The sequence below is a fragment of the Indicator indicator genome, chromosome 8, assembly GCF_027791375.1.
Source record: "Indicator indicator isolate 239-I01 chromosome 8, UM_Iind_1.1, whole genome shotgun sequence".
Lineage (NCBI taxonomy): Eukaryota > Metazoa > Chordata > Aves > Piciformes > Indicatoridae > Indicator > Indicator indicator.
In genome coordinates, this window is record NC_072017.1 from 21,538,004 (window position 1) to 21,554,395 (window position 16,392).

The following is a 16,392-nucleotide window of genomic DNA, read 5'->3' on the forward strand; positions in this document are numbered from 1 at the left end:
GCTGTGAGCAGGTGGTTGCTACACATTGGCCTTCTCTACACATGCAGTGTTCCACGAAGCCATTAACAGTTGTGACTATTTCTGCATTGCAAAGGCTGGCAAACCTATATGTGTTATTTTTCATTACTTAAAGGCTCGTTTATACCCTAATGCCAAAGTCAATAGATAGAGGTTATTAGATCAGTGTTAACAGCTGACACGAGCTGTGACATCCCAACTTGCCTTCACTGCAATGTTATCCAGTTAATTTTTCTTTTAATATTACTATATAGTAAAAAATAAAATAAAATTAAAATAATATATAACTTAAAGGTGGGGTTGCCATCTGTCTCATTAGAACGGGACACTTCTTCAGTATGCCTTCCTGTTTTCCGCAAGGCACAGGTATGAGACATACAGTGTCCTCTTCCATCACCAGCCAGTTGCAAGCACCTGTTTCTGCATTTACACCAGACTCAGCTGAGGATGCCATTAATGCTAATGTTCACAAACTTTTGAAGATTCCAGGGTGGGGCACATAAAAGTGAAGCATGATGGGTCAAGGAAAGGCTGCATTCCATAACCTCTGCTTTTCTTTCTGCCCTGCTCAGCCATGTAACAGCAGTAATCTTTCCAGGAGCTCAGGCTGGCAACCCTACTTACAGGTATGAAATAATACTGTAATTACTAAGCAGATGCAGTATTTGATCTCTGAAACGCAAACACAAAACCAGAACAAAGGCATTGTAAACAAGCATATAAGCACTGCCTCCTTGAAGGACTTCAATGCATTTTTCTCTTTGAAGGTTAAAGGCCAAATGTAATTTGACAACTAGCTTATCTCATTATCCCAATGAGACTAAGTGCTAGGACTGTGATTAAAATCCAAAAAGGAAGATTAAAAAAATAAAATAAAAAAACCAACAAAAAACCCCTTCCAGGCATTGGGAAGTGCAGCCAGAGTTAATCATCCTGATGTGATGATCTTGGAATTTGGAATGATACTGTGTGATGTGGCAGACAGCAACAGTGGTAGCTCGGAGATTGCTGCACTGTGCATTTCAAGCAACACAGTTTGAAAAGTGCCAGGGCGATTTCTTCACAGTATTTCACATGCAAGGGGAGAGGGGACAGAAGGGGAGGGGCAGAGGAAGAAGCCCCATGCTGCTTTAAGGCAGGGAAGGAGGCAAATAGGTCCACCATCCTTTAACTATAGTTCCAAGGCTCCTATTCTAGGGGCGTCTTCTTGTGCTCTCCTGTAAGGTGGCTCACTCTGGATCCAGAAAAGACCAAGTCTTAGACAGCAGAGACTTGTTCATCTTCTGCAAACACAACAGGACAGAGAAAAATAGAATTTAGTTCATACAGAACATGACTGCTATTGAATGAAACAACCCACACTGTTTTCCATTTTGTTTTATCAGATATGTATTTTGAAACATTCTAAATATCAGTACATTTTGGGCCTTACATCATTTTTTTCTCAAAGAATATAAGACAATTGCTCTGAGTTACATGCCACTCTTAAACCCAAGCTATTCCTGGATATTTAATAGCTTCATAAAGCCATCTTACTTTTTTCCCTGAACTTATCTGTGAATTAAAACTGCATAAAATGTGAGTCAGTTGTAGTCATTATTGGTAGAAACAACTAAAATTTTCTGTCATGGTAATTCTTAAAATTTGAGACAATTCAGTTAAGGTAGACTTTTTTTTTTATTATAGTCAAGTGCAGAGTTCACCAGGCATATAAAACCTTAGTAACTCTAAGTTAGAGAGGGAAAGGGAAGTTTAGTCTTTCTATCATTAAGTAAAACAAAGCTTTCAAACACATGATTTGCACACAGCCCTGCCTAGATTTTGAGCACCTAGCCCTCAAGATGCAATCCAGCTATGCTTGCACTTCATAGAAAAAACCCAGACATTAGGGTACAGGGCAGGCAAGACTGTATCTGGTCAGCATAGGCACCTCCAGAGAAGTTGCCTAAGGCAACTGTCTGGTTGCCCAAGATTCAGGTGAACCTATATTCCAAATCTTAATTTATGGTTTTTTTTTAAGGATGAACTGAATTCTTCCTCTTCCAAAAGATACCAGATAGCCAAGTTCTGATAGATGGAAGAGAGTTCACATTATGGCAAGAATTTCTACAGCAGAACACATCTGCATAATTTGCTTTATATCTGTGAAAGCATTGACCATTTTTGCATGCACCACACTCAAAATCTAACAATTGGAGATTTACCATCTTCCTCTGTGGAAAACCCTTGAGATGGATGGTGAGCAAGACGTGGATCTGATTCGTTTGGTTTATGCCACTGAGGTTTGTTCACAGGCCTGCTAGTTGAATGGCCATGTGACTGCTGCTGCGGAGTAGATGTCCCATGAGACTCACATGTCCGTGCCACCATTCTAGACCTCTGAAGTGCTACGTTGTAATCTGGAGGCTTTCTGGTTGGATGTGATCCACCTTCTGCAAACTCAGCAATAGGTATTCCTACATAACCAGGAGGAGTTGGAGGTGGTTCTCGATATCTACCTTCTTTTCGTGCTGCAGGAAAAAACAAAAACCAACAAAAAAAAAAAAAAAAAAACAGGTTAGCATAAGTGATAGTAAAAGGAAAACTGCTCAAAGGCAAACAGTCAAAGTTAAGTAAACATCAACCAACTCAAGAGTGCAGGAGGAGAAAATTCAAAGGACAAACATTAAATACTATACAGTAGACAGTAAGGTCTTGAAAAATAAACCATGGAAGAAAGTACAGAATATACAACACACACAGAATGTAGCTATTCTTTGAGTATAAAATTCACCAAATCATATGGGGAATTTGTTCCAGCTTAGCAACTGAAGCTGTTCTACGAATCGTATACAATAAAATGTACACTGATCAAAGTAACATGGAAGCCCTAAGAGTCCACAGAAGTGGCAAGCATCAGGAATATGGGTATCTCCTCAAACACGACTATCTTAATCACGAAGGTGGGCTTTGTGCCTAAGAGCTCATCACTTGTTTTTAGCATCTTGCAGAGGCAAGGGATTTTGTACGCAATACTGCCCGCTGCTCACACAGGTATAGGCGCTGCAAAATTAAAACCTGAATGTGTGCTCACAAGAGCAACAATTTAATATGATTTTAGATAGGAGATGGAAAGACCACCACCAAGTTTGTGGATCTCATTGAGGCATAATTGTTTACCTGAAAAAGGCTTAACTCTGGGCACACTTAGAAGTTCTCTCTTGCAAAGAGCTTCAAGAGAGGAAGCAGCGATTAAGAATTTTAAGCATCTCTAAGGACAAATAGCAGATAAGCATGACACTCAATTTTGGAGTGATGTAATTAAAGACATGATCTGGGACTTTGATACTGAACACTTTTTGTGAGTCTATTCCTTTAATACATGATTACTTAATTTACAGTACAAAGGCAAACACAGCAGGAAAAAACCACTGACACAGACAATTTACTCCCCACAACTTGTCATACACTGTATATCCTTGCACAAGTGGTGATGACAACATCACCTTGCATTAGGCAGTGTAGATTTGACTGAAAGGGCAGTACAAGCTTAAAATGGACTGGTGCTACTTGGATGCAAGTTTTTATAGACTAAAAATAAAGTATTGCTATTATAACAAAATCAAATGTTTTCCAACTGAATCTAAATATTTTTGCTGCACAAACTCTTTTATCAGTATGAAGAAACGTCTGAGAAATTTTACTCAAAGATTTCTAAAAAATAACTCTGATGCAGAAGAAATTCTGTAGAAAACATCTATTGAAATACTGCAAGAGATAAATATCTATTCAGTGAAAAAGAGCTGTGTGAAAATAGTGCTTTCTGTGGACAGAAATATGCAGAGCTACATTTGCAGGATAATTAGTTAACAGTGCTGAAGTGCATGGTTTGAATTTTCAGGTCTGTTTCAATTTCAGGTGTTTGAAAAAAATGAAGTGGCAAGCACTGTCTGGAGAGGCAAGTTTGGAAGCATGCTTGTTTCACTCTCTGGTGGAAACCAAGAGTACCAAAGACTAAAATAAGAGAGTGGCCTGCATTTGAAATTGCAGAGTCCTGCACCGAACAGCTCTCTCCTCTTCAGAGTTTGGGGATTCAGATGTGCACACAAGCTTTGAGGCAATGGGCCATTACTAAGCAATATACTAGGGCAGAAAATGGAAAAGCAGTTTATCACAGTGGTCTCAGCATGACCTCAATCTAGCAGACCTTTTCAGCTGTGTCAGCACAAAATAGCTGTTAGACAGTTCTTCCTATTAACCTGATGAAAGGCAAAGTGAAGGGCAATGAAAGAAATTAAATGCAGAGGTCTTGGATGGCCCAAGGACTGAGATGCATAGACAGAATAGTATGAGCAACATGTTAAGCTCTGCCAACGACACCTTCATATTAATTTATAAGTTCTGATCTTTCTCCTGTTGAATAATTATAAATGTATTTCATCTCTAACATCTTAGGAACCTCTTCAGTTTCAGCAGTCCAAAGAAATACCTCAGTTAGTATTTAATCACAAAGCAATTCTATTTTCTGAAGTAAGGAATGTTCACAATTATCAGACAAGTCATACAGATAGATAAAGTAAAACACTTCTAAAAAAAAAAAAAAAAAAAAATCACAAAAATCAGGTCACATTCATTAAGATTTCTAAATATAGAATGTGGAGCCTTCCTGTGAGGAGAAATTCACATTTCAGAGCAGACATCTAAATGCATCAACCTCTCAAAACACTGTCCAGCAGTTGAGCTATTTTTCTGATGTATGGCAGGCTCTCTTGAAACAAAAAGGTGCTGCCAGAACTGAGAATCAACAGTAAGTGATATTTTTCCCAGCAACAAATGTGTAGGGAAAAATTGACAGACTGCAAAATGCTTGGGTTTGCTTTAAAAATAAGAAAACAAAAAAAAAAACCCAAAAAATCAAAGTAGACAAAAGGAAAGCAGTTTTAGAACAAAGAAAGAACCATAAGTCAATGAATTAAAACACTTGATGGTAGACCAAACTTAACTTACCAATAATCCCCTTTGTACTACTTGAGGGTACTGCTAAATGTGTGGGCACAGGAGCTGGCTTCGATTCCTCTGCGGGTACAGATATTACGCTACTGGTTTCAGCTTCAATCGAAACATCTTTCCCACCCCTCCGCTTTATGGTACCTGTATCACCTTCTGAGTCCTCTCCCCAGTATCCTGTTGAGGATGCCCAGCTTGCTCTGGACTGTGCTTGATCAAGGCCCTCCCTCCCTTGACTTTGCCTGCCATACTTTGTGCCATGGTCAGGGAATATCAGCTGGTCCATATGGCTGCCTGAGGCCCACAGTCCTGCCCCATCGCCTGAACTATCAAAATGAGAATGTCCAAAAGGCAGAGTCTCCCAGCTTCTCTGGTGCTGTATTGTTTGTATGTTGTCATGAGAACCACTTGAACAAGAAGTCCAGCTACCACGGCCGCTGTCAGCTGCATCAAGTGACGCTCTGTCCCCCTGATCCTGTGATAGTTCTTCTGTACTAGGAGAAGAAAGCACAGTTGCTCCAGCATAGAGGCCTCTGGTCTCTGACAGTGGTGCATATGAGCTAGATTCATGTTGATGAGGGAGGGGAAAAAAAATAAATAAAAAAATCAGATCCATCATTGGAATTGGAGTACATATACAAAACACATGAAGAATTCAACAATCAAGAGAAAAGCAAGCACACGGAGGGGTTGGACTAGATGGCCTTCAAAAGGTCCCTTCAACCCCAAATCATTCCACTATGACTGAAGGTTTTAATGAAGTCATTTCAAAAGCTAAAATCTTAACTTTGCAAACCACATCGACATACACAAAGGGAAAGAGACTGATAGGTAGAGTTTCTACTGCTTTACCATGCACGTGAAGCAAAAGATCAAAAGCTAGAAACAGATTTAGCAGGAGGTGACAGATATTCAGGCTTAAGTTTCATCTTTTCAGATGATTTTTTTATCTGCTTAGGAAACTCTGAAAGCCAACTTTCAACATTTCTTGCAAGTGGAAATCTACTTTAACTTTGATTTTGGAAACTTGCTACTTTGTAAAGCTGGTATGTTCTCTGTGTAGCCTTTGAGTGACTAAGCAAACCTGACGCTATCACTTATATAGCAGCAGAGAAAACCCAAGTGTCACTTTTGTTTAGCAGCTATCCAGGCTCCTGGGACTTGTCCTTCCAGGGCACCTTGCAATGCAGACTGGAACCCTGCTCCTCTAAATATTTAAGACATGTATTTAATGATGCATAAACTGGGATTCCCAAAGCTGAAGTATGCCAGTTTTGTAATGGGTCTGCCATCCACTGACCCTGGAGGATTAAAAAGCCTGAAATAATTCAGAGGACTGAAGCATCCAAATAACAGCTCAGAAAAGTAAGTGGAGATGAATTATTTTCAAGCCAAGACTCACTGCTAGAGATTTAGAGAACTCCTCACAGCACTAGCTTCCTTATCATTACATAAGTTAATAACAGAAAATCAGCAGCCTAATGTGAATTTTAGCTTCCAGTTAGTGATGACTAGAAGACGTATTTGGGGTAAAATGTGCCGGAGTTAGATAAATATGCGCTTCTCTATTAAAAAGACTGGAAATTTACTAGCTATTTCTGTTCCCACCTTGATCACTGAGTAATTTTATAAGTAACTTCTCATCTAATTCAGTTAATTCCCTATTTAGAAAACAAGCTAGGATACTAGTCTGCCATAAAGAGGATAATCTACAGCACTATTAAATCCTCAAACAATAAATTCTACTGAGGTAGGTCTTACCGCTGTAGACCTCATCACAGACTCACAGGTGCAAAACCTTTTCTTGTCAGAAAATGGAGTATTACCACAAAATACAGCATTGAAATAGCAATTTTTAAGGGAGGTGGGAGGAATAATTTGAGAGACAGAAGGAAAGTTACATGAACACATAAACATTCTACATACATACTATATGAAAATGCATAATAAAACACAAATAAGCACAAATAGAATTCCTACCCTAAACTGTATTGATCTGGTTCGATCATGATTCTTCTATCAATCCTTCCCACACCAAGATTTGTCTCCACAATGCTGACAGAATGCCTCTGTCTCCTCTCATCATGCAGCGAGACTGGCATAGAGTCAAAAGAGGAATTGCTGACAATACTAGATCTGGAAGAAATTTCACTGTGACCAGAATCTGAAAAGTTATCCACTGTGCCACTAGGAGCCAAAGTATAGCCTGCAAAGAGAATGTCACGTTAAATCAGACTCTTCAAGAAGGCTGATCAGTTAACATCAGGCAGTTAGCAATACTGCTATACCATAGTAAATCAAACCTATGATTACATTTACACAAAAGCCTTGCTGCAAAAAATAAAAATTTATAGCAGAACTGTAAGATTGTGTAACCTGCATCTTAACAAGTTTACGATTGTGGGGACATGCACTAATCACTTAGAAACCAACTGCTCATCTTCCATCTTCTCTGCCCTTCTCTTCCAAATTATTTTCAAGTCCCCGCATCACGAAATCTTGCTTCTCAAAAAAACTGCCACTGCATAAATACTGTATCCAAGATTGGAAAAAACATGTCACAGACAAGATTACTTCTTAAAGTAATCTAAGAGACCCCCTTACCCAGTTTTTCTGTTCTGCAAAGCTGCACTTCGGAGATGAGCAGCAAATAAAACAGAAAGCACCGATGTTTGGGCTGACCGCTTATTTTATCTTGGTTGAGAGAGAGTGAGATTTTCAGGCTTTCTTTGTGGTACTTGGCTAACTAATCATATTCCAAATAGCATACGTTGCCAGAATTATACCCTAATTTCAAAGCAGCATTGAAATCACTAGACAGATAAAAACTGCACACCATCTCACAGAGGCAAATTCAGCAAAGTAAGCATTTAACATTAAACAAAGTCATCCTGAATGCTCCTGCCAGCTAAGTACAAGATCATTAAACAGAATGCATCCATAAGTAACTGCAGTTTCCTTTTTTTCTGCTTTCAGTCTACATGTATCAAGATGACTTCAACTCATCTATCCTAGTCACTTGCTGAGAATATGGAAATAATGCTGCCATTTTTGTCTGAAAAGACATACCATTAACTTCATGTTACATCTATCCAAGGATTTCATTTTTTAATTTACAATCATATTTATAACTTGATTTTTGAAAAAATGAAATATCTTTCCCACTATGAGCCATGTACAAAAAACCAATTCCATTTTTGAGAAATGCGCAGGCTTGACCATTATTTATGTAAATTCACTCTTTGCTAATGTAGTATTTGGAGGTAATCATGAAGGTAGTTTACAGAGGTTGAGGTGACATCCTATTTTATCTACATGACATCTTCTTCCATCTAAGTAAATATCACTTCAATGGAGCTTTTGGATGGACATCTGTGCTTGCCATATTCATCTCTCCCCTTTTCAAATCCCTGCTTAACCAATTGGATTTATTTTTTCCCTTTTGTTTCTATAAGCCCACCTTGGTGAATTGTTACAATTCTCATTTCCAAGAAGACAGAAGGAACTGGTTAGGTCCATTAATCTGAAGCCAGAAGGCCTAACATGCCAGCTACATGTTAGGAAAATGGCTTAACTACCCATTTGATAAGACAGTAGACAAAGTGGTATGTTTCAAATCCTTACCATCCTTGTGCAGTTTAGGTTAAGTTACTGATACAAGGAAGTCTGCAACACACAGTCATCTCTTTAGCATTCTGAACTTTCATTATGGGGACTCAATCCTTCTCTCTCTCTCTATTTTTAACCACAGTGTTATGTAACTACAAAAGTGAACTTTTATGACATCCTGAAAAGAGAATAACTTAGAAATTATCTGATAGTAGGCTATCATTTTCAAAAAGACCTTTTCCTGTTTAAACTAAAGGAAAATGCCTCCATTCTGTTTTGCCAATTTATAACCAGAACAAGTACAATGAAAAAACAAACAGGTTTACGAAGAAACCCTTTCAAGCTTTAAATTCACCTAAAAAGCCCCAACTCGATGAAGTTGCTTAAAAAAAGGTCAAGAAATCTTCAGTGTACAACACCGTTCCTCCAATATCCCTACACATCATTTGAATAATCAGTTGTATATTAACAATTTGAATGCCAAATATCTTAAACCTGCCTATCATACATGAGTTATATCCCTTCCAGATGTATGACACAGCAAATAATTCCTCTAATAGGCCAGCGTGTACAGTGCTGTACAAAGACTTCACATTTCAATCTGCATATCCTTCCACTGGCATCAAAACACTGATAATGGGAATATTTTTGTCAGAAGCACATGCCATGAATGTGACTTACTGTATTAAATCCTCTATCAGATCAGGCTATCTTTCCTGGTTTTATCCCTTAAAATCTGGTTCCCAGGTATCCTTTCATGTATCCCACTCTGCACTGTACTTCCTGCCTCTTGCTGACCACGTGACAAAAATAGGAGAAATGAGTTTATCCTCTGAGCGTCTAAATTATTTCCTCATAAATTTCCAGAAACCTGTGAGCTTCAGGAAACAGAATGAGAAAGGTCTAATACCTTTTCTTGGAGAGCTCTGTGGTGAAGTCGGAGGAGAAGAGAGCTGTGAAGATGCACTTGAGACTGTGTCTTCAGATTGTTTCTTGTGACGATCCAAGCTTCCTTCTTCAGATAACGAAAGTATTTTCTTTAAAGCTTGTGGGGAATTAATGCCTTTGAATAAAAATTAATATAGGTAGACGTAAAGTGCAGTATAAATACATCTTTCTGTTTCACAACGCATTTATAGAGTTGACATTGTGCAAGAAAACTACTCTATCTTTTCCCTGTTGATTTGTGAGTTTCTGACAACAGCTTAAATAAAGCAAAGATTCAAACCTACTTCTGTTTAAAATACAGCACTTTATTTCTGCATATTAGCGCAGCCAGTCTTTCAATCTTGACACCTAAAATAAGTACACTGTCACAGAATTGACAATGCACATTTTATCTTGCAGAATACTGCCTATACAACATATAAATCAAGGATATGCATAGTAATTGTTACTAAGAAACTTAAACTAAAATTATGTTGAATGCAAACACATGAACTTCAGTGGTTAGTGAAGGTTTATATAGTAAGAATTGAAACTGTTCTCCTGTTTTTCTATTCAGAGTAGCCAAAGAAGGCTGAAAAGCAGATTACGCTTACAAAAAAATGACATCCTTTTTGAGAACTTTCTCTGCATCATCTTATTTTGGGAAACTACAGTATAAAAACATCCTGAACATGATGTATGATTTAAAGATCTAGGGCATCAAGAACTGCTTTTCTCAGGCAATATTTATCCATCTTTCTCTTCCAGCCCCATCAAAAAAATCCACACTGGGACAGTCTTAAAACTGAAAACAGAGCTTCTCTGACACTTTTGCCAGTGTTTGTTGTAGAGGTTATTTTCAAGCATTCTACAGAATTTACCTTTGATCTGCTGGATCACAATGCCACTATCAATAATTTACAGCGGCTTCATCAACAAAACCTAGTCGGTTTTCGTAAACTTTCCAATCATGAGCAAAAACATGGCCCACGGAGCTTCAAAGTCCTTTTAGGATTAAAATTTAATGGAAAAATCAACAAGGACTAGATAAATATTGATTTGTTTCTTGCTCATTTTCATGCTGCTAATGTTTTGCTAGCCGCCTAAGCCGTGCACAATTGAAACCAATAAAAAGTGAAATCAGAATTAAGCTCCTGTGAAATTACCATCATGCAATAGGAAGGGCCAGTTACACTATATATACTTAGGAATATTATTGTACTTCAAGTGCTAACACGTAACTGGAAGTCACTGAGCAAAAAGATCTAAACAGTTAAGCAAAGATCTCAGGGAAGACAGTTGGAAACATTCATTTCAGGGTACTAGTAACAAGTAAATACTTATCCTGATTAAATTGACAGGATGGTTTCCTAGATTTGTTTCTTTCCATGCAATTATACATACACACTGCATGAACTGCCAGAACTTGCATATAATGTTACCAGACATTAATGTCTGGGTTTGATTTGATTAGAAGAGTTTCCCTGACATAAGAAAACAAACCTCACAGTATTGAGCCAAACACTTCATTGTACCACTTACCAAATGGTGGGAGGTCTTTGACTGGCACTTTCTTGCGAGAGGGATAAAGAGATACAGCAGGGACCTGCAATGCTTGGTTTGCTTTATGTTGCTGTTGTTGCTGTACTTTCTGCTGGATGCCTGCCCTGGGTGCCACCGGTGAGGTTTCAGATTTTCCAGATCTCTTGTCCCCTGTATTCTTTGGCACTTTCAAGAAATGGGAGAAATCACATAATTAGACTACTAGCTAAATATATTGTGGCAGTTTTAATCTGAGCAGTGCAAAACCCTCCAATTAATAACTAAGAGGTGCTCAAATATGTGTAAGATTAATGCAGCAGGATACCTTTAGAGAGAAAAGATGAAGAGGAAAAGAAGTGGAGACAACTCCATTTGAAATATGGACATTATCCAAGAATGCTTACTCTCTCAAAATATAACCCATATATGACTATTTTCACAGTGTTCCAAAACATGACCATAAGTTATACTGGGCTATCATAAGGAACAGAACTGGTTTAGAACATAATTACTAATTTTTTGCTACCTTAAGGGAAGGGCTTGAGATACAGCATTGCCTCAAATAAAAATGAAATTGATAACCATCATAACGTCTCCCAGTGATGCAATCAGGTGTCTCTGAAACACCTGGACACAAGGAAATGCCCTCTTCCCTCTCAAGTCCTAGATACACAGGATGATTAACCCTATTCAAGCCAAAAGCCTGAGTACATCAAAACTGTACATAAACTTTGGGCTCCTCCATACCCTTTGTACGGACAATTATAAAGAACTCCTGTGCATTTCAGCATGACATCATCTGAAGGCCTCAGCTGTTATATAAATGTTATATCACTATATTGTTAACCTGCAAGATTCAGTACTTGGAAATGACTAGACACAAGATCTTCCACCTCATTCTCTAGTTAATGTTCCCAGTTAAGTCTTAGGAGATGAAACAGAGGTGTATATAACGTTTTTTTATAAATCCGTAACAAATGACTGTGCTCACGTGTGTTGGTGGCTGGCTCACACTGCAGAGACAATGTCTGGAGACTCTCCTCATCCATTTCCAGATCCAAGTTTGAGAGATACTGCTTTACTTTCCGTGCCATCTGAGCATCTTCATACAGTTTCTTAGCATTAAGGAAGGAGCTGCGACGGACCCGCTTTTTATGACCCCCCGTTTGTGCAACATCCAGCACGGCTGCATTAGTACTGCCCTGGCTGAGAGACCTGAAGGAGGAGGCAGGAAATGGAGGACAGAGGGGAAGAGTATGACTTAGTCTAACACGGTATCACTTGACAAATATGAAACGTGCAAAAGATTGCATGAATGTCAGGCTATGATCAAAGCTTACATGCCTCATTCCGGTAAGTCAAACAGCTATAACAGATAGAAAGATGAGGGTCAGGAAATCTTTTTCACATGTTACAGGCACAAATATTTTAACCTATTCTGCTCCAACTAGGCAATATCACCTCACACATCTAGAAAAGCATTCAAGCTAGCTCTCTCACATAAGCCAGCTACTGAGAAGATTGGAGCATTAGGAAAAGCTCATGCAGTAAGGCAATGCTGACAGAAGGCTATAGCTGAGATTCCAACTTAAATACATATACAGAAAGCATTTTGAAAGATGTCTAAATACTTTCTAAAATCAGACAATATACAAAATGTACATCTCCATTTCACAAAATAGAACTTCTCTGTAACTTGGTAGGCTGAAGATAGCTTTTTGTTAAATAAAATGATCAGCTAGCTCATGATGAAATAAGTATCATGCACATTTGAATATATATATATATATCTATATGAAAGCTAAATGATGTTCTTGAATTGTTAAGTGAAAATAATGGCTGAATTTTAATATGAAAACAAGTTAGTTTAGCAGATACTGCAATTTTCAAATTTTGTATTTAGGCACAAGGAAGTTAACAGCAATTTTCAGCTGCTGCAACCTTGCCATTGTGTAATTTCTCTTTTACCAAGAGTCACTTCCTTTGACAATTTAAATTGGAGGTGAGGGAGAACACTCCATTCCTATCTACAATCACTTACAAATAGTTTACAACTTTTGTGTTTTAACCTCAAAAGCAAAAGCACTCCTGGATTAAAATGTATTGTCAGTAAAAACACCAGAAAATTAAAGATAGCAAGTAGGAAACAATGCAAATGATAAGGGAAGAATGAACGTCTGTGTGTGTGTTGTCTCCAACCACTTACCCCAAACTCCTCCATTTCTTCTTCCTGCAAGTGAGAGCCAGGAAGAGTAAAGCATGGGTTTAAGAAGAGACAGAGAAAGACCATAACAGAAAGAAAAAGACCAGACCTCAGGACAAGCAGTTCTGGAAGCCCACAAACGTTAAAAAGAGCCTTGACTCGGGCATACAGTCAGATATTACAAACTCTTCCACCGCAAATTAAGAAAAAGAGTATGCAATAAGCTGGTCTGACATCAAGCCAAAGAGCACTCACTCCATGTTTTCTAACACTGCTAGCAGACACTGTTTCAGATGCATTCCCACTCCTACTAAATCAAAATAAGGCTGGCATACACCAACATTTCAGACAGACTAATACATATATGTTCAAGCCAGTATCACCCTCTCCCTCCCACTGATAGAATCTTAATTTTACAAAATAATTGGCAGCTAAGGAATAATATAAAACATTTTAAAATATATTGATAGACATAAAATTTATCGGTTCCTCTATAACTATAACACACATTTTTGGTAAATTGTTAACAACAAAAAAAACCCTCATACTGCTCCAATACAAGGAGGGCTTGAAAAGGACTTCTTGTTGACACCTAGCCTTTTTTCAGTTGGGAAGAGCTCTGTCTAATACACCATACATACCTCGTTCTAAACATTAAAGCAGGATCCATGTTCACAGATGCCATGCGACCAACATGGCGTATCTCCTTCGCAATCATTCTCAGCTTCTCAAAATTGACCAAGCCCTCCACTTTCGAATCATTTCCTACAACCAAAAATTAATAACATCAGTTATTCAGTAGCAAAGTTGGTTTTCCTTAGCTAGTAATAGATGAAGTACTTCTGATTTTACCTTCATGCAGGAACGTGAGGTCTTTTTTGATAACTGGAAACAGGGGGATAATGGGAGGCTGTAGGTTTTGGCTGTTAAGGACATTACGATATTTTGCCATATTCCTTGATGGATCAAACAAGTCCTGTAGATCTTGAAACAGTTTTTCATACTTGCTTGGAAGCTTTTCCCAAGTAGTTCTGAGCCTTGCAACTGGTGCCAAGTTCAGGCCACTTGAAACAAAAAGTACAAAAAGTTCAAGAACAATAAAAAGAAACAAAAAATCCTAGAAAAGACCATGTAAAATTTTGTATGGGAGAAGTATCATACAACCAGAATACCACAGCACAACAATGTCCATAAAGTACAAAAATATGAAAACTTCCTTTTAATAGTGTGTACTGAAAAACAATAAAAGCTGTAAAATCCAGAGATACTTGCATGACATAACTGTAAACAGACAAAAGTTACACTTGGACAAGTAATTAAACCTAATAGACAACATTTCAGTACATGCTGGAATGGAACAGTGTCTTAATTTGATAACAATATCATCATCTAGGAGTACTTCAGGATCATCACTTACTTCTAGACTAAAGGACAAACCATCTTCCACCTACAGAATATTTAGGTGGTGAGAGCACAGTGACCCACATTCTTGCTGCAATAATCCATCTGACTTTGTTGTGTCTAGATCAAATTGATGTAACAGACTCTTTAGTTCATGTTATTCTGAAGCTGTAACTGGTACAAACCTCAGGTTTTTTTCCCATTAATGGCACTGTCATCTTGCTGTTAATTTCTACCTAATGGGAAAGTTTAGTATCTAGAATTTTTCCTTCATTCAAGTTTTTGCTAGCAGGCAGGCTGCTTCTATTTCTCATTGCAATCAGCTGAAACAGCTGAAGTGAATCTCAAGATTTTCATGTCTTTGAGATGCTGACTGATTATCAGCATGTGTCCTTGACTTCAGAATTTGCCACATTCAACTGAAGAGCATTCAAACCAGTGACCTTCAGGAAAAAGTATCACATTCAGTCTGTTTTGCCAGAGACAGTGATAAACTTGCCATTTCAACGAAACTTACTCAAGCTTTTGCATAGACAATATTTAAGGTTTTATATTATATGGTTGGGTTTTCTTCCTAACCTAGAAGGAAATGTGAATCCTTTTAAAACGTGTATAAGCACACACATCAGCATTAGCTTTGGAATTAAAAGAGTAGCAAAGAAATACTTTTTTCTATTCTTATTAAAAGATCTTTATTTACAGCTTATTAAATGGAATTGTAGTCTGTTTTTGACTATTACCAGAGTTCAGCACAGACACTGCTAATACAATGAAAAGCAACGGCATCATGGCTCATGGAATTCAAGATCCTGTGAACTGTGCATTCAAAGTTGAACTCTCTTGGAGTAGTTTCTCTGGTTCCATGTTCACCCATAATTCTTGCCTCAAGTAACAAATACATAATAGTAGCATTCCAAATATTTCAGCAAACATTTCAGTGTCAAATTCAGATTACCACAAAACATCCTCCATAATACTGTTAGCAGTATTAACTGGTTTACTCTGAAAATATCATTTTTGGTTTGGTTTGTTTTTTTTTCAGACTGATACAAGTAAGACATTGATTTTTTTAGTCAGAAGTAAAACTATTAAGGGGCAATACCTGATGATGGCAAACATCGAGTTGAAGTTCTTGCATTCTCTGCAGTGTAGTGCTATCTTAATGAAATGTTTAATGATTTTCATCCTTTTCAGCTGGTTAGTTTCTCTTAGAATCTCAGAAGCTACCCAGAATGTTTCTTGATTAATAATCTCCTCAAACTTTTTTAGATTAGTGCAACCTGTTTTTGATTTGAGTTTAAACAAGTCATCAATGTATTCCGTGGGTTCAATATTACGGAATAGCTCAAAGTTTCTCATGGAGAGCTGGGTAGCCACCTCAACAGTACTGAGTTGTAGTAGGGAAATTTGACTTTCCCTTAATAACTCTTGAGCATCTTCATCCGAACAAAGAGTTTCTGTTTCCATGTTGTTCTTCAGGTAATATCTGTGAAAACAGAATTCAAAAAGACACTAGATACAACATACTCAAACACTACTGACAGTTACAGAAACAAACCAGTTGAAATCACAGAATAAACTGAAATTCACCAGGCCTAGATGCTAATTAGAAGTTGCATTAGGAGTGATTTCTTGTACAGAAACAGAACATTAATAATTCAAATACGCTATTAAAACAGGGTTTTGACTTAAGAAACTGGCATCAC

At 37.8% G+C, this 16,392-nt stretch overlaps 1 protein-coding gene across 5 annotated transcripts in view; it reads right to left on the reverse strand.

Moving 5' to 3' along the window:
• RAPGEF2 (Rap guanine nucleotide exchange factor 2) overlaps nt 1-16,392 on the reverse strand; it is a 169,484-nt gene that overhangs the window by 212 nt on the left and 152,880 nt on the right. For 3 of the 5 annotated variants that reach the window (XM_054383181.1, XM_054383182.1, XM_054383184.1), the window contains 11 exons: nt 15,789-16,172; nt 14,138-14,349; nt 13,927-14,050; nt 13,289-13,312; nt 12,074-12,297; nt 11,083-11,268; nt 9,524-9,676; nt 6,985-7,210; nt 5,005-5,564; nt 2,223-2,528; nt 1,276-1,301 (listed from right to left, as the gene is read on the reverse strand). In XM_054383181.1, coding sequence (XP_054239156.1) covers nt 1,276-1,301; nt 2,223-2,528; nt 5,005-5,564; nt 6,985-7,210; nt 9,524-9,676; nt 11,083-11,268; nt 12,074-12,297; nt 13,289-13,312; nt 13,927-14,050; nt 14,138-14,349; nt 15,789-16,172 — 2,425 coding nt within the window. Of the gene's footprint in view, nt 1-1,275; nt 1,302-2,222; nt 2,529-5,004; nt 5,565-6,984; nt 7,211-7,608; nt 7,623-8,464; nt 8,559-9,517; nt 9,677-11,082; nt 11,269-12,073; nt 12,298-13,288; nt 13,313-13,926; nt 14,051-14,137; nt 14,350-15,788; nt 16,173-16,392 lie in introns of those variants that run through there. The other 2 variants (XM_054383183.1, XM_054383180.1) reach the window with 2 other exon arrangements.